Source organism: Crinia signifera, chromosome 2 (assembly GCF_055691185.1).
Source record: "Crinia signifera chromosome 2, ASM5569118v1, whole genome shotgun sequence".
In the NCBI taxonomy this organism is placed as follows: Eukaryota; Metazoa; Chordata; class Amphibia; order Anura; family Myobatrachidae; genus Crinia; species Crinia signifera.
In genome coordinates, this window is record NC_139218.1 from 364,198,600 (window position 1) to 364,219,473 (window position 20,874).

A 20,874-nucleotide genomic window follows, 5' to 3' on the forward strand; every position below is an offset into this window, starting at 1 on the left:
GGCGAGGATTCCCATCAAACAGCGAGTGTCGCGGCTAATGCAGGGAGCCTGCTGCATTTAGCCGGGAGCCTCGCTGCTTTAGCGGCCGCATACGCCGTTTCTCCCTCGCTCCAAAAACTTAGCAAGGGGGAAACGGCGTGTGCAGGGGGTCAGTTGGATACTGACCCTGCGAGCTGTGGCAGCGAGCAGGCAGCACTAAATACACCCCTATGTAATGTAAATCCAGTTAGTGATTTTCCAAAATATTATATTGGTTGTTTTTAAATGTAATTATTTTGTATGTATTTCAGGTGACTTTGTTAATTGGCCTATATCTGAGGGGTTATATAGAGATCTGTATCTGTATACTATAGTGAATAGTTACATAAATATTTCAGTAGATGGTGGTCTCTATACCAGTGGTTCCCAAATTTGGTCCTCAAGACCGCAAACAGGTCATGTTTTCCAGGTCACCCAGCAGGTACAGTGGGACGGGCATGGGTCATAAGGTCGACTACAGAAAGCTCAACATGCATTGTGTCAACCACTGAAGGTCGACACCTCAGAAGGTCGACGTGGGCTTAGGTTGACAGGGTCATTAGGTTGACACAAGCATTATGTGGTCATGGGGAAGGTCTACAGTCAAAAGTTCGACATGGGTTTGAAATTTATTTTTTTTTGTCCCAAATGTCAACACAGTCAACATGGACACGTACCGCTGCACTGCGTCCCCTCGGATGGCTTGCTGCGCTCACCATGCTTCGGGCACACACTTCTATGCACCCTCCACGGCCTAATGGATGGTAGGGCGTGAAATGCCGCCTGTTGGCACACAAAAAAAAAATGGCAAAAGCCCATGTTGACCTAATGCTTGTGTGAAACTAAGTCCATGTCAACCTTCGGTGGTTGACCCAATGCATGTCGATCTTAGGTGTGTCGACCTAATGACTGCGGGACATTCATTACTGGCTGACACCTTGTTTAAATATCCACAGGTGAGCTAATGATTTCACTTGGGATTCTGTGTGGAGACCTGGAAAACTTTACTCAATAAAGTATATGTTCATTTACAGTACAGTACAGTATCAAACAGGATGTACGCGGTGTCCCAGGCTGCATGCTATCTAGGATATATACTGTACAATTGACCCGTTTGCAATGTCTAGATGATCTGTGTAGAGGAAGTCGCTGCGGGAATCGGCGGATCAGAGGTGCAGCTGGTCCTCAGTGGAACGCGCCTCGCGGTTCATATATACCGTTATGGAAAACCTTGTGTCTCCGACATATTTGATTGATAGATGCCATAGTAAAGATATATGTTGGCCATTGTTATTAAGTTTACCTGGCTATAGTTGGTGGTAGGTGCGTGCTCCTTACTATCTGTTTCATCCCTTTATATAATTGCTGTCTTTCAGATGTGTCTTGAAGATGGATCATCACTGTCCCTGGTATGTGAGTTTTGCAAGCTCAGTTGTTAAGCTGGGTACACAGTAGAAATACAAGGCTGCCAACTGGCACTCACGCTGACAAAGTGGTCGATTAGGTTAGCCAAACATACAAACTTCCTAATCGGCTGCTCTACACGCCAGGCCAGACATCACAGGGGACGGTGTAATGGTTAGCATTACTGCCTCAGGTCCTTGGTTCGATTCCCACCATGGCCCTAGCTGTGTGGAGTTTGTATGGTCTCCCCTTACTTGCATGGGTTTTCTGGTTTCCTCCCACAATGAAAAAAATATGCTAGCAATACCATGTACTCATTGCTGCCCCTGCAGAAACCTGAGTTTTTGTTGCAAGGTTTTTGGCAGGGCACAGATCATCTCGGCTCACAGAACCTGTTCATACTGCACCTTAGACCCAGGAAATTCACGTTTCTGCCCTGTTCACACTGCTTCCCTTTTTCTGCCCTTCCAGAAAGTGTGAGGAATCTAATATTGGCTGTTTTATAGAGTAGCTTTGATTGTCCATACGGGCACCACCACGCTTCCTCCGCTTGAGATCATGCACCTTGAAGTACTTCTTACTAAGTGCTTTAAGTTTGTTCACAACCTGTTGCTGGGTTTTATGGATGCCACGGGCAGACAGTATTTTTTATATGTTGTAGTACACTGTGGAATCCTTGACAGTGCCAGTCACTTGCTTCTTTGTTTACTTCTCCCCTCTCACAGCCAGCAGCTCCAGCACCTCCTCATCTCTCCACATGTCACCTGATCTCATTCCCCAATCAGCTTGCTTTGTCATGTCCTGTGTGAAAAACTGGGGTTGCGCCTGTTCACACTGCCGTACACCTGTGTAAATCCCAAGAATAACCCTGCAAAAAACCTGTGTGCAATTGCAGGGGCGTTACACCTGGGAATTTCACTCACACCCATTCACACTGAGACACGACATGGGAAATTACTGCTTTCCCTGGCAAAAACATGGGTTTTTGTGGCAGTTAGAACGGGGTATAAGTTAACTATTTTTGGCGGGGCACAGAGCTTCTCAGCTCAACAGACCCTCTTCATACTGCACCCGGGAATTTCCCATGTCTGTCCCTTTCACACTGCTTTCCATGGTCTGCCTTCCAACAAGTGTGTGGAATTTGATTGGGTGTTGGGAAATTTGAACAAATTGCTGTAATTGGCTGTTTAAAAACCAGCTTTTATTGGCTGGCTGTCACATATCACATGATTACATCCCCCAATGAGCTTGTTTTTTGGCATCATGTGTGAAAAACCCAGGTCTAGCCTGTTCACACTGCCATACACCCGTGTATTACCCAGGAAAAACCCTGCAAAAAACCTGTGTGTAATTCCCAGGGCATAACACCCGGGAATTTCAAAAAGACCCTTTCACACTGAGACAGGACATGGGAAATTACTGCTTGCCCTGGCAAAAACCCGGGTTTTTGCGGCAATGAGAACGGGGTATAAAATTAACCCCAGTGTGTAAGTGTGTGCATGAACATGGGCAGACAAGTGGTTCTGATCTGCGGTCAAATTCTATATTTCTGTGTAACCAGGCAGCATTTCAATTTTCACGCCCAGTTGTCATGTCAGCGTTGGCAGTCCCTGCAGCAAGTGTATCGGAAGTAGGCAGGTCCTGCACACACAAGCAAATACACTAATAGATCTTTCCAATACATTGCCATTGGCAGTGCTGATTCTATGTCTACACGTTATTCACAGGCACACCTGCTAATCTACTACCTATATATCATTCCTTGCTCGAACAAGTGAATATATCTTTCTAATGTGTACCCAGCTTACCATGTGCATTATATTTTGTTTCTTTTGGGTTAAAACAAAAAAAGTCTTCTTTTAATTACAGGGTGAATAACTGTGTGGGATTTTCTAATTACAAATTCTTCCTGCTGTTTTTAATGTACTCCTTGCTGTATTGCCTCTTCATTTCTGCAACTGTTCTCCAGTATTTCATAAGATTTTGGACGGTAAGGTTACACAAATATTGTCTCTAATGTTCTATATGTATTCATGTTGCATTGATTTTATTATTGTGTAACTTACAATCTTAGCTGTGGTTTCTGTGTATGCAAGGGAAGAAGATCCCTCATAGTGGGTACACACGGTGCGATTTTGCTTGCAATTTGATCCCGATTCAATCAGAATCGAATGGTATGCAAAATGCATTCAATTTGACTATATTGTACAATCGGAAGGGCACATTTTATGTTAGAAATTAACATTTAAAAACAAAACATATATAAAATTGGCACATTGCACTAGGTTTAGGCCCATTACATATTCTGTTGTAATGACAATTACAGTGGCACACACTGTATTGCCTCTTACACATTATACCACACACCATAATAGCCATTACACATGATGGCATACACCGTATTACCCATTACACAGCAGCATGTCAGCACGGTGAGGGGCAGCATAAGGGTGCACAGTGCCACACACACAAAAAGGGCAGGATGCATTTAGAGGTTTTAAAAACAAGCAGGGTGCGGCACCCAGCCAATCAGTTCCTAACTGTCATGGTACAGACTGTTTGAAAAATGATAGGTGGGAGCTGATTGGTTGCTAGTTCCTCTCTCCACATTTTCACTCTCCAAGTTTTAGTAAATCTCCCCAAATCCCCCCCCCCCCCATAAACCTCAACCTGTGTGACCATGTTTCCTCTCCATACTGTCATCTTCCGATTTTTGAACCCATTCAATTGTCTAATGAATTGTCTTTGTTTGCGTAAAGCTATGCCGCAGCAAATCCGAAGAGTCTTGTCCGCAGGTAAAATAACCCAACCAGCGACTCATTACCGTACATCCACACATCCCATCCCTAGAATGGCCTGCAGGTTTTACTAGTTATAATTCAGCATGAACTACTGAGAGAATATCCTCTATAGCAGAGTTTTTTAACACTATACCCAAGTACCCCCATGAGACGAGTCGCATTAACTGTATTCTGTTTAGCCGAGGTCATCCGTGAGAGCAAGAGGCTATCCTGAATACAAGACCTGCTATTGGGGTTGCTTGAGGAAAGAGTTGAAAAACTGATCTATAGCATGTGTGGGTTATTTAGTTAATGTGACTGTGTACTTAGGTAGTAGCTATTGTAGATTGCATGTGTCAACTATTAGTAGACATTGGGATTACCTCTTGTGGCTTCGGTTTCAAAATCAGTTGAATAATTTATTATGTCAAAGTATTAATGGCACAGTTTATTTCCGTGGATCTATATTACAGAATGCTTTATCTTAGCTGATGTACATGATGCCATTGTACAGTGCCAAAGCAAAATTCACAAAATCAGAAATTCACATCATTGCCGGTGGCCCGGTTTGTGGCTGTAACAGTGTGGCGTTCAGCCCAAGAGTGTGATCTACATGTACAATGACCTTAATGCTGATCAATGAGGTGACCATTTTTAAAGGGACAGGTTGAAGTTGGTCTGCTATGTGAGCATAAAAAAACACATAGTGCCTACTCCATTTAAATAAGAATTTGCCCTGGTGATAAACAAATTTGTGAAGTTAGCAATTGTCTCCCAATTCCCCTAGCTAAAGCGGAGGCAACCATCCTTGGGGATGAAGCACTATTTAGGTGTGGTCTGCCAATTCGCTTTGTGGAGCAGTGCCTGTAGTTTCTGCTGAATGGATGCTGTATTAATGTATATCAAACACAGGTGTTGATTTATCAAAGCAGTCAAAAGAGCGTAGCGGTGGATTGGTTGCTCATAGCAACCAATCAGCTATAAGGCAGCATTTATTAAGCTTATTCTATAAAATGGTAAGTAGAAGCAGTGCCACGGGCAACTTCTCCATCCGGTCCATTTCTCCACTCTTTTCACTGCTTGAAAAAGGAACTCCACAGCCTGTAATATAACAGGAACCAGTTGGTTGGTACTCAGTACATGCTTTGATACAGCTCCCCCCATTGGCTCCAGTAAACAATGGTGCTGTATCCGTTTGTACATACAATGGGAATACTGGCTCATCTAACAGAATGGTGGTATCCAGTGAGTATAAGTAACTTGTATGTCCTACTATAGCCATAATGTCTCTGGTGCTTGGTTTAATGGCACAGTGAAGCCAAAAATTTGGTTGCTATGGATACAGCACCTTTTTACGGTTACCCGTGGAATAGTTTTTGATGACCCTTCTAGAGTTTTATTTAAAGACAGTAGATTAGGAAATACATTGTCCTTCCTCTTAGTGTCTTGTTAGATGTTAGACTACGTTTTATTTAATGCACATTTCTGTTTTGTATTTTCGGATTCATTACCCAGCCTCACTTTTTCCAGTATGACACAATTGTTACTTTTCTCCTCTTTGCAGAATGAGCTTTCGGACACTCAAGCAAAGTTCCACGTCCTCTTCCTGTTCTTTGTCTCCGCCATGTTCTTCATCAGTATCTTGTCACTCTTCAGCTACCACTGCTGGCTTGTAGGGAAAAATAGGTCCACTATAGGTAATGACATACAGATTTTTTTTTTTCTGGGGTGTTCTTTTTGTTAATGCATATTATGTGATAGACGGGGACAGACAATATTAAACTGTCATAAATAGGGTCGAGCGAGTTCGGTTTTATTTGGATCTCAAAACAGGATCTTATTGGCCAATTGGAAAAAATCTGAAATTGCGATATTTTGGCAAAAGGAACAGAGCATAAAACCGAACTCGCTCACCCTTGGTAATAAATAATAGCATTGTCAGACTGGAAGGCCTTGCTCTGGCGGTTTGCCTCTTGTTGCGTAACCATGGCTTTACCGGTTTGGGTTTCCCTTTACCTTTTATATCCTGAACCATAGTTACCACCAGCCCATTCACCCATGTCTAGCACCATGTTGTTCTTAGTTTCTAAGTGCTAACTAGTTGGAGGAAACAAGACTCTTTGTTCTGGGTTCATCAGCACAGCCAAGGAATGGATTATATCAGAGGTTCCCAAACGTGGTCTTCAAAGCACCCTAACCTTCCAGGGTTTAAGTATATCCATGCTTGGCTACAGGTGATTTTTTATTGGTACTTGTTTCCTAACACGACGCGCGTCTGGTCCCATCGCATTCCATAACTTAAGGTATGCGATGGGACCCGATCAGACCCGACCGACCCGATTTTAGGGGTTTAAAGACGTTCCCCTACAATTTTAAAATCTGTCGCATGCCATTACAATGGCATGCGATGCAACGCGACCGACTCGATTTTACATTGTACAGCCACCCTGATGGCAGATTACAATGTAAAATGCCCCCCAGACCCGATTTTTTAATTGTATACCCACCATGATGGTTGATTAGTACGTCAAATGCCCCCCATTGTTAGCGCCACGCCACGATCAACGCCAACCCTAAGCAAGGCGAGCACAGCGATACGCGTCCTCCGACCTTTTCATACCCCCACTATCCACATTGGCGTGGAGTTGATTTTAGATAGTGTGGCGAGCGGACGCGGAATACATGTGCGCTCGCCACGCTGTATAAGATCAACTCCACGTCGACGTGGATAGTGGGGGTATGAAAAGGTCGGAGGACGCGTACCGCCACCCCTCGCGTGCGTGCCGTTAACAATGGGGGGGGCATTTGACATAGTAATTACCCATCAGGGTGGGTATACAATGAAAAATCGGGTCTGGGGGGGGGGGGGCATTTCACATAGGAATCAGCCATCAGGGTGGCTGTACAATTAAAAATCTGGTCAATTAAAAATCTGGTCAAATCAGTCGCATCGCATGCGATGCGACCGATTTTACACACCCGATATCATACAATCTACATCGGTGGCGCCGTGCTAGGAAACAAGTACCTTTTTTTTATTTTTTTTTATTAGTTCCTCAGTGAATTGTATTTCTCTATCGGTGTTGAACCTTGAATATACTTAAAACATGCACTGTTGGCGTCGCATGAGGACCATGTTTATTAACCTCTGAATATGATTAGGTTACAGGGGTATGGCAGATAATAGAAATTGTGTAGGATCCAGAGCTTGTGTAGGGCGACGACATCTTACCTTTATGGCCAGAGAATGGTCTTGGAGTCCCTCCCTAGCGGCAGTTACCATGAGCGGTGGTACGGTTGCACATGCTCCATATCCTGGCCAAACCTGGAAGTAAAATGATCAAGATTGAAACAGACTTTCAGAACCCTTGTCCCAGTGACCATCCAGTGTAACCCCATCCCCCCAAAAAATGTTCCAAACATGTAGTGGTAAGGAACGTTTATCTTCAGGCCAGCATAAATGGTCTGACTGCAGATCACAGGGCCTTCTCTATACATGTAGTGAGATTTACTTATTAGTTTTTTGTGCTAGTAATCATTTATTTGCAAGGGGTAACCCCTGTTACTGTGCAAAAGTTTTTGTAAAAAATATCTCTCTCCTCCTTTCAATGTAGAGGCTTTCCGTGCTCCCTCCTTTCGGACTGGTCCAGAAAGAGATGGCTTTTCCCTTGGATGTACCAAGAATTTTCGAGAAGTATTTGGGGATGAAAAGAAGTTTTGGTTACTACCTATATTTACAAGGTAAAGTAAGATAGGATGCTACCCCATTACTCAGACACTGTGACTCAAGACCCCGCCCCCTCCCCCCACCAATCCCTGTGTGTCTCTCAGAGAGAGGCCTTGGAGCTGGGTAGAATGTGTACTTTAATTCACAAAACCAGCTAACGCAATGCGTAAGGCCGGTTTCACACACTCCGGCTCCTGCCGGATGGTGAAATCCCGCACGGCCAGGGAGCCGTGCCGCACACAGTAGTTTATCATGGAGGGGATGGCCACAGCCCGGCAGCCGTCCCTTCCAGTGGCGGGAACTGGCAGCAGCCGTGCGGCCGGGCCGTGGCCGTCCCGTGTGAATGGACACAATAGTGTCCATTCACAACTAATGTGTGCGGCACGGCTCCCTGGCCGTGCGGGATTTCACCGTCCAGCAGGAGCCGGAGTGTGTGAAACCGGCCTAAGAAGAGTAACGTCTGCTAATATAATAGAGTAAAATATATGCAAAGTCAAAATCATTAGATTTTGAAAAACCATGTTTGATGTAGACTCAATTTGAAATGATTCCTTACTCATTATTTCTTGTTGCTAATGCCGGCTTGCTCCATTTCTCATGTGCCGGTGTCCCATAGTTTTATTTATGGGTACGGTGTAGGAGCTCTCCTCATTTGATTACAACTTTATTTTTTCCCCACAAAACTAGAAACTGGTCTGTTTTTTGCTTGAGGTAAAATATGAACATAATTTAACACATTGTCAACATAGTTTTTTTTTCTTATATTTGTCTAAACAACTAATGGAAGGTATACACCAAGGTTATATTCACCTGTATGTTGTATCCGGTCTGTTGGGTTGACCTATTGGTTGGGATTTTATGTAAGCAGAAAAAAATGATATGTTGGGATCTTAAATTTGTGTGCATCCTTTTTCTGTAACGAAAGTGTCATTTTTGGACCCGTCTTTTGAACAGAAGTTTGTCAACAGAATGTATTACAACACATCTCACATCCAAAAACAGATTGGAATAACCCAAACTGTCTGACACAGCCGCACAGACACTTCTGACTTCTCTCACTTGCATTAAATACTGTCTGGCTTTGGGATGTGTTCAGTTAAGACGTCCGTAACAGTACAAAATATAACACACAGCTTAAAATTCAGTTTTCGGTGTAATATTTAATGCAGGGGTAGCCAACTCCAGTCCTCGAGAGCTACCAACAGTTCACGTTTTCTAGATCACCTAGCTGGGGCACCGGTGTACTCATTACTGACTGACACATTATAAATGATGCACAGGTGGAGCTAATTACTTCACTTGTGGTTCTGTGAGGAGACCTGGAAAACTTGCACTGTTGGTAGCTCTCGAGGACTGGTGTTGGCTACCCCTGATTTAATATATATGTAATGCAAAAACTTTACATTGACCCGTGACACCGTTGCACCTTTCCCTCAGGCTCCTGCTTGTATGAGACTTCCTGCCTGGTAGTGACCAGTCCTGCAGGAGAGTGTGACACATCACTGGGCTGTCCTTCCTGCTGTCATTATGCTTCCTTTGTCTTATAACTGATCTGCTCTGTCTCTTCCCTGCAGCCTGGGAGACGGATGTTCCTTCCCAACCCGCCTTGTGGTTGGTGATCCTGAGCAAAATGTAGCCGCCATACAGACGGACACAGCCAAACAGTATGTATCTCAGAGCCTCTTATAATAACTTGTCATTTTTTTGATGGCTCCAAAGGAAAAATGTACAGATAATGAGCCTGATTCTCAGTGCAGTTGGGTACGCACTTGTCCAATCTTTAGCACATCAGACTCCAGATCAGACTGTTCATACAATACTACAGATTCTACATTCAGTCCTCACTTCCGCACCTGTCAGCATTCCTCCAATTTGCTGAAAGGATAAATTTGCCCGGTGAGGGAGAGGGGATTTATTAATGATAACATGGTGGGGGCAGGGTAGAAATATATTAATGACCATTTGGAAGGGTAGTGGGGGTGAGAACTTTAATATAATTGTGGTTGGGAGATTAATTGGGGCAGGGCAATTTGAAAAATAATGCTTTCCTATAAATAGAAAAAGTGGGGGCCCCCCAAAAAATGATGTAATAACCAGCACTGAGCCTGATATGGTAATTAGTGTGGAGGGAGGGGGCACGGGACATGGAGTGGCACTGTTTTCCAATAACCAGCACCAAGCAGAACCACTAGGGCTGGTAATGCCATGGAGTCCTCATGCCATAACATGGGGCTGGCATTTCTATAAAGGAGCAGACCCCCCAATTATAAAATAGAGGTCCTCCGCTCGAAGCGCAAGGCTATCAGTGGAGGGTACGGACTTGTCCAATGTCTGACTAACTGGGCGAGAGTCCGGTCTCCTGAGATTTGGACAAGTACCCAGCTGTAGAAGCAAAGCAAAAATGAAAAAAAGTTACTTTGCACCATGGTAAAACCATGGGGGTCATTCACACCCACTCCCTGCGGGCCGAATTCGCTCCCCCACCCAATGTCAGCGGTTTGCGCACGCGCCAATATGTGCATGTGCAAACGCCATCGGCGAGTTTCACACACAGCAGGGCGTGTTCTCCAGGATGGGAGGGCAGATGGCGGATACAGGGAACCTCCCACCGTTTCATAGGCATTCCTACAAAAACGGTGGGCGCACCCATAGAAACGCTGGACGTACCCCATGACATCAGCACCCATCCCGAATTCGGCCATCTTCAGCCACAATAAATGTCAGTATAGACTGACTTTTATTAACTAAGGGGGAAAAAATAATTTGATGGTGACCGACCACCGAATGGTTTCTCTCCCGTGCGGCAGCGTGCGAGCACATGTGTATGCAAATGCTTCCGCTCGCATTATAATGAGTGGATTCTGGTGCCTGGGGGTGTTCATTCCACGGTGTGCCGGACACCGATTACCGACATATTGGCAGCGGATACATTGCTATAAATCAGAGGTGGGCGACTATTATGCCAGCAGTGATCTTCATGCGCATAGCACAGTTTCCATAGGGGAGGCTGGCTGGGAGGAGCAGCTGACTTGGAGACCATTGCTGATATCAGTGATGCTTCCACCATGATATCGCTGCATGTACAGGTCAGTGGCTGGGAGCTGTATCCGTGCCGCATGCCAGCAAGTCACAGTAATAGAACATACTGAATATTTATATCCATCCAATTCTAGTCTTTTTTTTGGTGATGCAGACCAGTGGTTCTCAAACTCGGTCCTCGGGTCCCCACACAGTCCACGTTTTCCAGGTCACCTGGCAGGTGCACTCATTACTGACTACTGACACATTTTAAAAATTCCACAGGTGGAGCTAATTATTTCACTTGTGATTCTGTGAGGAGGCCTGGAAAACATGCACCGTGTGGGGTCCTGAGGACCGAGTTTGAGGATCTGTGGTGTAATCAGGAAATATTAACATTTTGACTTATGTTCTGTTTTGTAAATTGTCCTATTGTACATATGTATATAATATAATGCTTATTTTCAGCACTGGGCCAAGCCAGCCATTTCCAGCCAGACCCCTTAGTGAGTCCCAGAACAGACTGCTTGGAAGCGACAGTCACTGGGTGGATGGAGGATCAGGAGATGATCACTCGCATACAGGTCGGCACTGTTATTCTTTAACTAGTTCAAAGCCCGTCCAAATGTCAGCTTCTGCAATCTACTTTCACTTTGAGCTGTGACTGTTTTTACTTTCACTTTGAGCTGTGGCAGTTTTTGGACCACAAACTCTCCAACCCACCCTCAGTCCCTATCTGCTCCAATCTCTGTCTTTACAGCTCCCTCTCTGCATTTCCAGCGAGTTTGACACAGATCAGTGTCCCCGTAAAAATTGCTTTCACCTTTCTGTTATGACCTCTTTTAGCACACAAAGGAGTAATTTGGTCCATAGGTGGTGGTTAGTGGCGGTACTTCACTACATAGTGGTGAGGAGGCGTTAGCCTTTTGTATGTATAGATACCTTATTTTCTCTAGGGAGCGTGGCAGGAGGCTGAGCATTTGTTTAAAAAATAAACTTTATATATTGTTAAAGTAAATAACAAATCATAAAATTATTTAGTCACTTACCTGACTTAACATTTTTCTAAAACTTGCTCAAAAATAATATTCAACTTTTCCAATTTTTAATGATGATGATGATTTTGTTTTTTTTATAGTCCCAATTTTTATGATATTCTTTATTGATGACCATTGAAGCCATTGATGGCCAATGGCGTAAATCCATAATTACAAACAATTGATGATTTAGCCCAGCTAGAGTTCTGAGCAGACTGCGACCAGTGGTCCATGCCTGATGTTTTCTTTAGCATTGGGGCTGCCGCCTAGAAGTGGTGCATTGCCGAATCATCAATTGTCTTTGGTGGAAGGAATGCCTTACTACACAGTTCATATGTTCCTGTGATCCGTAGACACTGGAGGGTGTCTGGTTCCAAGGATGCAGAGGTGTCTGTAGGACATTCTGAGATTGGTGGCTGCTGGACAATAATCTTCCAGTAGCAGTCTAGGGGCATTTCTGACTGGGAAAGTCCATCCTGGCAATAGTTAAATGCTGGTGAAAAAAAAAAATACAAGCTTAACAGTGGATATTAATGACATGCTTGAGAGAACATGAAAGTCTTGAGTCTATTTTTGAAAAGATTCTGCAGTGGGGGCCTCTCGTACTGTGCGGGGAGGAGTTCCATAGAGTCCGAGCCACAAAGCTGAAAGCTTCACACTCCCCCAGATGAGTTCAGGCAGATTCTAGGTATTGATAATAGTCCATCTGTAGATGGCAGTAAATGAGAGGGGCAGTAAGGAATCAGAAGCTGCTTCAGGTACCTTGGGCTCTGGTCATTTAGGGCTTGGAAAGTGATTAAATTCATCTTAAAAATGATTCACCATTATACAGGCAGCTAGTGGAGAGAGTAGAGATGGGAGTTATGTGGCTGGTGCGGGGCTAGAGAGAGACCACGGTAGAGGGCTTTGCGGTAGTCTAGGTTGAAGGGTCCTTTTCAGTGAAGTACCATAATAACAAACAAGTGTCAATCATCAAATGGAAACATAACGTGTGATGCTGATGCTGTTACCACATCAGGCGGCTACTAAAATTAACCGCCTTTTCCTCATCTCAACTAGAACCCATCCTCAGCCATGTTTTGCCAAATTAATTACATGTAATTATTATCCAGATATATAGTGTTTTTGTCCCTTTGCGGAGCCATTCTAGTGATAGCGGAAGTTGGTACAATATAAGCTATTGTACAGACTTGGTTTGTCTACCTTGTATCTCTGTTATATGTGTGTTGTGTATGTCCTCCTGCCTGGTGCTGCAGAGCGGTGTATCACCTTATAAATCACCAGTATAATAATGTATACTTGCAAGATGTCAGCTATTTGCTAAATAGACTCTTCGTGATCTGCTTTTTATCTGCAGTGAGTACACATAATGGGGACAGATGTATTAAGCCTTAACAAGGGATAAATGCAAGGGTGATCAAGAGAGATAAACGCAGGGTTGTCTACCCTCCCGGAATGGCCGGGAGGGTCCTGGAAATCAGGTCCCCCTTCCGCCCCCCCGGAAAGGTGGGCAACCCTCCCGCATAATACCCCATCTCCCACAAACTGCCCCTCGGCAGGGGGTCCGCGGGTAAAATGACACGATCGCGTCATTTTAGCCCCGCCCACCGCAGTGTAATGCCTGAAATACCGGCATTGCACGGCGGGGGGCGTGTCTAAAATGATGCGATTGATCTAGCCATGCCTCTAAACAATCATCACTGCCGTGGCTCTGCCCCGCACCGCCCCTTTTTACTCCCGGATTTGGCCCAGCCCCCCTGCCACACTGAGCTGGCTGCCCTCTCCCGGAGAGCAAGTATGGATAAACATCCAGCCAATCACCTGCTAACTGCCATGTTACAGGCTGTGTTTGAAAAAAAGTCAGTAAGGAGCTGATTGGCTGGACGTTTATCTCTCCTTATCACCCTTGCATTTATATCTTGTTAAGGCTTAATACATCTGCCCCAATGTGTTTAGCCTCGAGTCCTCCGTACCTTATCACATAAACACATTAAGGTCCATAATAAATATATCTGTATAGTTCTTGTTCTGGCCGACCACACCGTGCTCATTGGGAAAAGCCCTCGGACGTAAGAATATTTGTCCTGGATGGAATCGAACCCATGGTCTCAACACCGTGAAGCCGTAATTGTGACCACTGTACTGTGTCCTTTGCACTATGAACAGTCACTTTGCTATGTAGCTTAATAGTTTCCTCCTTGACCGTAATTTCAGGCCGAGAGAGACGACTTCTGTCAATGTTGATAGAAACGGTTAGATATAAACAGAACAGCTAGACGTGAATTCTAGGCTCATACGTCTGGCTGGAGAATGCATTGTGCGACTGCGATGTTCCGTAATGTTACTGATGTCTCTGTATTTCAGGTGAGAAGAACCATGTTACAGTGTTAATGGAGAGTTGATCATTATGGCCGTCACTCATCAGACTGGGGGAAGAGGTAAGTTTCTAGCGAAACAGTGTGGGGGAAATTTCCTAAGATGTGTATTCTACTTCACATTTCTTGTTGCTATGGGCAACCAATCAGAATCAATTACTTATTTATTTAGAACCCTCTAGAAGATAGTAGACAGGATCTGAAGGGGGTATTGTAAGAAGACTAAGGGCCTGATTCAGCAAGACTCATTAAGCCGCAGTCGTTCGCTGCTTAGTGAGCCCTGAAATGCCACCTGGACGAACGTCTGAGTCCGCCGAAAAGGGGGCGGGTGCTGACTTCATGTGACAGCATCCGCCTGCCCCTGACAGGCATCGGCCCTCCTGCGTTCCCAGCGTTTTCATGGTGGTGCCCCTAAAAACGCTGGGCATTCCACTGCTCCAGCCCCGTTTCCGCCCCTGGCCCTCACTCCCCGCAACGAACGTCCCAGCTAGTGTGTAGCCCGCCTAAGCCGTCTGATGCCCGGGGTTCACGCAAACCCCGACCATCGGGACTGGGACCGAACTTGGATCGCAGTGATCCTGAATCTGCCCCTAAATACGCATTGTCCTTAGCCTCGCCATGCCACACACACTCCCCCACCTCTCATTGGCTTAACCCTAGTCCCTGGGTCGACAGCCACTAGTTCGACCACCAATGGTGGACAAGTAAAAATGGCCGACATACCATAGGACTATTGACCGTGTCCATGTCGACTTTAGTTTTGTGTGAATGTTGACCTATAGGTCTACAAAAACTAGGTCGACAGGGTCATTAGGTCGACATGGGAAAGGTCGACAGTCAAAAGGTCAACATTGGGTTTCGGGACATGTGCCAACAGGCGGTATTTCGCGCCCTACCATCCACTAAGGCAGGGGTGGGGAACCTTCTGAGGTCCGAGGGCCATTTTCAATGAGGCATAATGCCTCGGGGGCCATTTATATAAAAAAAAAAGAAACTTACAAATCATCCTGCGGCAGCCGCCCCACGATCTGGCGGCTGCCGCAGGTTACGAGTTGCCAGTCTGTGTGGTCTGGCGGCTGCCGCAGGTTACAAGTTGCCGGTCTGTGTGGTCTGGCGGCTGCCGCAGGTTACAAGTCGCCGGTCTGTGTGGTCCGGCGGCTGCCGCAGGTTACGAGTTGCCAGTCTGTGTGGTCTGGCGGCTGCCGCAGGTTACAAGTCGCCGGTCTGTGTGGTCCGGCGGCTGCCGCAGGTTACGAGTTGCCAGTCTGTGTGGTCTGGCGGCTGCCGCAGGTTACAAGTCGCCGGTCTGTGTGCTCCGGCGGCTGTACAGGGAGTCTCATACAGGCGAAATATTGCGAGAGGTCGGTAGCTCTCACGAGATTTCAGGAGGGTGGGTGGGCCACACAGACCGGCTCCGGGGGGCGTATAGGGCCCACGGGCCGGAGGTTCCCCACCGCTGCACTAGGGCGTGGTGGGAGAATAAAATAGTGGGTCGAGCGCAGGGGGACGCGGTGCACTTTTTTAGTGTCCATGTTGACTGTGTTGACACTCGGGACAAAAAAGTGAAAAACCCCATGTCGACCTTTTGACTGTCGACCTAATGACCCTTTCAACCTTCAGTCATGTCGACCTAGTGGTGTTGACCTAATGTTTGTCGACCTAGTTTCTGTCTATCCAATGATCCATACCCGCGTTGTCGGTAGGAACCCTCATTACATGCACATCTTCTGCCTTAGGGTCTGTTTCAGACTTGTTAGCAACGCTGCACTATTTGCAGATGGACAAAAACCATGCTGTACTGCAGGTGGGGCAGATGTAATATGTGCAGAGAGTTAGATTTGGGTGGGGTGTGTTGAAGCTGAAATCTAAATTGCAGTGTAAGAATAAAGCAGCCAGTATTTACCCTGCACAGAAACAATATAACTCACCCAAATGTAACTCTCTGCACATGTTACATCTGCCACACCTGTAGTGCAGCATGGTTTTATCCATCTGCAAAATTTGCAGCATGGGCACCGGTCTGAATCAGGCCCTTCATTCATAAAAGGAGTTTTCTGTTCTTACGTCTCTATTTGTCTCCCCCCACAGGCAGAATGCAGCACTGCATGTGCTACACTACCATATCCAGCCTGGAGACTGACCGAGCGCAGTGCCAAACGTCCTCTTATTAAACAATGTCCAGGAAGCAGCGTCTCCAGGCTAACAGCGAATGTCTCCATAGCACGAAGAACGGATTGTTGCCTTAATATCCTCATAGTGCATTACTGCAACATAATTACTCTTTTACGCATCAATTTTAATTGCATAGGAACTTTGTACTTAAAAAAAAAAAAATGTTTTTATTATCTTTGTAATGTTTAGTCTGCATTCACACTTATAATGCAATAACCTACCTTTACGTATGTTCAAATTTGAAGCGGGTATTTACCAAGACTTTGATACAAGTGTTGAGCATGAGCGAGATGGGAGTCACGTGTGCTGCACCACCGGGCATGGTGTTTCCTGTCCTTGCCATCGCATGTCACAACTTTGCCATCTACTCGTATTGTAGGGATTTCTTTTCCCAAGTATATGCAACTGGAGGCAGCCATATTGTGTGCCGAAGCAGCTATTTGATTGGCTGCTAAAGACCAGTGACATCACCCAGTCCAACAGCACTAACTTGTTTACTAACCTCACAATCATTTGTTCATTTGTTTTTTTTTTATATTACCAAGAAATGTTTTTATAGTTATTCTAGAGTCCCTTGCAGACTCCGGGCATACGAGGAAGCCCATTCCATACAGTATCTCAACTAACGACAACATTTTCATACTAGTTAAAAGCCTGTCAAAATAACGGATTCTGCAATGTACTTTCACTTTGAGCTGTGACAGTTTTTACTTTGAGCTGTGACCGTTTTTAGCCCACAAACTCTCCAGTCCCTATCTGCTCTTGCCTCCAATCCCTATCTTCACAGCTCCCTCTCTCCATACCCAGCAACTTTGACACAGATCAGTGTCCCTGCAAAAATTGCTTTCACTTTCTGTTAGGACACACAAAGTCGTCCTTTTTCCTTTGAGTGGCCTCTAGTAGTCACTGGCAGTACTTCACCCCATTGAAGTGAGGAGTAGTTTAATCAATATGAAATGACTGTAAAACTGTTACTTTACAGCACCTATGTACATAGGTACCGTGGAAATATTTTGTAAGCACCATTTATTTATAATGCTTTATTTTACTTTTTTGTTAATTTGTCACAAAAGTGTGTACAGTCTTACGGCTGCACGTGAGGAATTACTTTTTATAAATTCGTTTAATGTCCAATTTTGATTTAAGTTTGTGCTTTTTGTTTTTTAGATTACAGATTGTTGTAGTTTGATATTGGCATGTCATGTATATAACCTTTCAGTTAATAATGAAAGGGGGCTATTATCCGTTACATTCTGGACTTGGGATTTTAGCTTCCGGATTAAGTACCCAGAGCTATTTAATTACATCTCACTGTAAAACACAGCTAATGCATGATAAGCCATAGCACCTGGTAGAAGTGTTGGAGATATGGAATTACCACCCAGGGTAACATCACGGCTAGCCCTGAAAACACTAGTTTATGTGGATTTCTGACCCCAGGAGCGAAACACCCACCAGTAAAACTGTCATCTAATTGAATTGCCCTCAAAGTTTAAGAAAATTGGAATTGTGGGAAACTGTGCTACTAATAGAAACTCATTATACGTGCTGTATATGTCAGAGGTTACGTTGACATTTAATAATTGAATTACGATACCGGCCAATGCTGTTGAAGTATTTTGCTGGTATTTTCTGTTTCCATAGCTGCCAAGTTGTCAATAGATGCCCGAAATTGCTTTTAAAACAAAAGTATTTTTATCAACCCTTTAAGTGCCAACAGCTCTGTGAGAGAGATGCAAAATATCTGCACAAAATGCCAGCGTTGCTCACATTTGTTATATAAATTCAAATAAAAACCGTTGTCTACAAATAAAATATATATATTATATTAAAGGTCATTATGATGAATAAAAATGTTTGCTTGGTAATTTTCACATCTATTTTGACAAAGATACTTGGCACTCAAGGGGTTAATGGAAAAAATTTTTGTTATCTCATGGTGAGTATCAGGCAACAAGCTTCAAATGGTAACAACCTGCAATTATTTCCTTTACAGCATACAGTATGACAGTATTACCATGTTTGTGGCGCCACCTGCTGGAACAGGGAGGTTGATAACATTGATGGGTTTGTAGGTATTGTAGATCACGTTTGCAAATGAAAGCTGCAGCCAAATCTCTTTTTATTTGAATGGCAGCTCTGCACATTAATAGCCGCACTGCGCTGGACATCAGGGACTGGACGGAACAGTTATCACTAGGCCTGATATGGTTTCAGTTTTGTTAATATAAAACATATTACAGGATAACTGCATCATCCAGATCGTCCCTGTGGCCCGGTGCAAAGATTGTGACATTCCTCTTATTACTGTAAATTGTACATAATGCTACTCAGCTGAGTTATATGTATCATCTGCATACTGTATGTGTTATGTATAAATTGCTTTTACTTACCTGTTGTCTGGAGTATCTTCATGCCGTGTCTGTTTGTGTTGTATCAGTGTACGGTCCCCTGTGGGTCTGGCTGCTTTTGCATCTGACTGAGATAAAACAAAGGGTGTGGGGGGGGGGGGGGGGGTGCTGGGTGCTGAGTGCTGACATTACCAGTGCACTAGAGGCCTTTTCTACGCTGACGTATTACATGCACTCCCTTCCCCAACTTGTGCTGTGAAACCCTCACCGTTTGGGTTCTCAATCTTTCGCCCGAATACCACTTTTACACCAGAACTGCCAGGTCACACCTGGGTTTTTTGCACTCTGCTGCGACCCGGCAGTTGTTACCTCTTACACCGGCGTCCCCTGGCATCATGCTGGGCGGGCGATGGTGGCAAAAGTGGGCCATTACCCGGCGCTTGAAGGTAAAATTATCTCCAAGCACCAGGAAATATGCCAGCCGGGACCCTATGATGACCAACCGACACCCAAGAAAGCTGCTCCGTGCGCCCCTAGCCTCCGTGCGCCCCCAGCTTTGTTCCGTGAGGTGAATGGCCACACAGGCATCCATTCACTTCCTCCCAGCCTCCGCTGCTGTCTGCATAGCTACCGCAGACAGCAAGGGAGGCTGTACGTGGTCCCTGCCTAACCTCCGGACTGATTGCAGGATGATGCGGTCAGCGCTGATTGGCAGAGCATGTAACAGAGGAGGGGGCCCTTCCTCTCCTCACTACAGTAGACTCTACTGGGACTCTGGAGAGGTAAGTATTAAAACATGGGTGCAGTGTGAGCCTCCCTGGATTCACGGGCCCATGTCCACCATACACATTGCACCCATTATGTAAATGCTTATGGTGCTGATCAATTTCCTAATCCTAGAAAACAAAGCAATAAGACTGTAGACAGAGGAATGGCCAGCGTTTACATGGGGAGGCCCCTCCACCAGCCTCTCGTCCATCGCCTCCCCTGCCTGTGTGAACGCCTCAGTCAGCATTTGCACAGCGGGTCTGCACATGCGCGTATTCGTAACATCAGAAACTGCGCTGATTTCTGCCCTGACCGATTTGGGTCTGAATCAGGCCTTAACTGCAGCTGGGAGGGGGGTTGGATTGTGAGAGAGATGGGGAAATAATGCTGATAGGTGGAAGGTGAGAGACCGTCATAGATGGAGTATGCAGCCGCTAGTGGTGAGTACAGTAGAGCAGGAGCGGATGAGGAGACCTTTAAAGCCCTCCCAGTATTAACTGCCCTGGGGAGCGCTGAAGGTTTGCTCCAGCTCTGCTGAGAGTAGTAGTATGTGGGTTGGGTACTCTTTACCTAGAAGGGCGCCAGCGATTGGAATCGTGGGCGTCGGGGGTAAAATCGCGGTCATCGCGGGTAAATCGCGGGTACATAAAAATCTGCTGCCCGCGATGACCGCGATTTTCCCATAGGGAACAATGTTAAAAAGGCTGATTGACCGCGATTTTCATGTAAAATGCCTCAATGCCCGCGATTTGGCCATAGGAATCAATGTTAAATGGGCTACAGAGCCCAAATAGGCACAATTAACCCTTAAATGTCCCCCCAAATTTTTAACGCCACCCCACGATCCACGCCAACCCGAAGCGTGGCGAGCGCCGCGAGCCCGCGAGGGGCGGCGGTACGCGTCCTCCGACCTTTTCATGCCCTACTGTCGGCGTGGAGTTGAGAATAGAATAGTGTGGCGAGCCACCGAGCCCGAAGCGTGGCGAGCGCAGCGGATACCTTCACAGGTAAACGCGTCCCTTCGCGGACTTCACAGGTGGCCACGGACACCTGTGAAGCCCGCGAGGGGACGCGTTTACCTGTGAAGGTATCCGCGTCCCCTCGCGGGGCTCGCTGCGCTCGCCACGCTTCGGGCTCGGTGGCACGCTGCGCTCGCCACACTATTCTATTCTCAACTCCACGCCGACGTGGATAGTAGGGCATGAAAAGGTCGGAGGACGCGTA

General features: G+C 45.6%; 1 protein-coding gene across 2 annotated transcripts in view; it reads left to right on the forward strand.

Annotated features, from left to right (window-relative positions):
* Positions 1-18,923, forward strand: part of ZDHHC20 (zDHHC palmitoyltransferase 20) — a 65,419-nt gene extending 46,496 nt beyond the window's left edge. The window contains exons 6-14 of one of the 2 annotated variants that reach the window (XM_083169922.1): positions 1,395-1,427; positions 3,292-3,412; positions 4,182-4,217; positions 5,767-5,899; positions 7,817-7,943; positions 9,504-9,593; positions 11,416-11,531; positions 14,349-14,422; positions 16,448-18,923. In XM_083169922.1, the coding sequence (XP_083026048.1) occupies positions 1,395-1,427; positions 3,292-3,412; positions 4,182-4,217; positions 5,767-5,899; positions 7,817-7,943; positions 9,504-9,593; positions 11,416-11,531; positions 14,349-14,386 (694 nt within the window). In that variant the 3' untranslated portion in view covers positions 14,387-14,422; positions 16,448-18,923. The remainder of the gene's footprint in view (positions 1-1,394; positions 1,428-3,291; positions 3,413-4,181; positions 4,218-5,766; positions 5,900-7,816; positions 7,944-9,503; positions 9,594-11,415; positions 11,532-14,348; positions 14,423-16,447) is intronic. The other variant, XM_083169923.1, reaches the window with a different exon arrangement.
* The last annotated feature ends 1,951 nt before the right edge of the window (positions 18,924-20,874 follow it).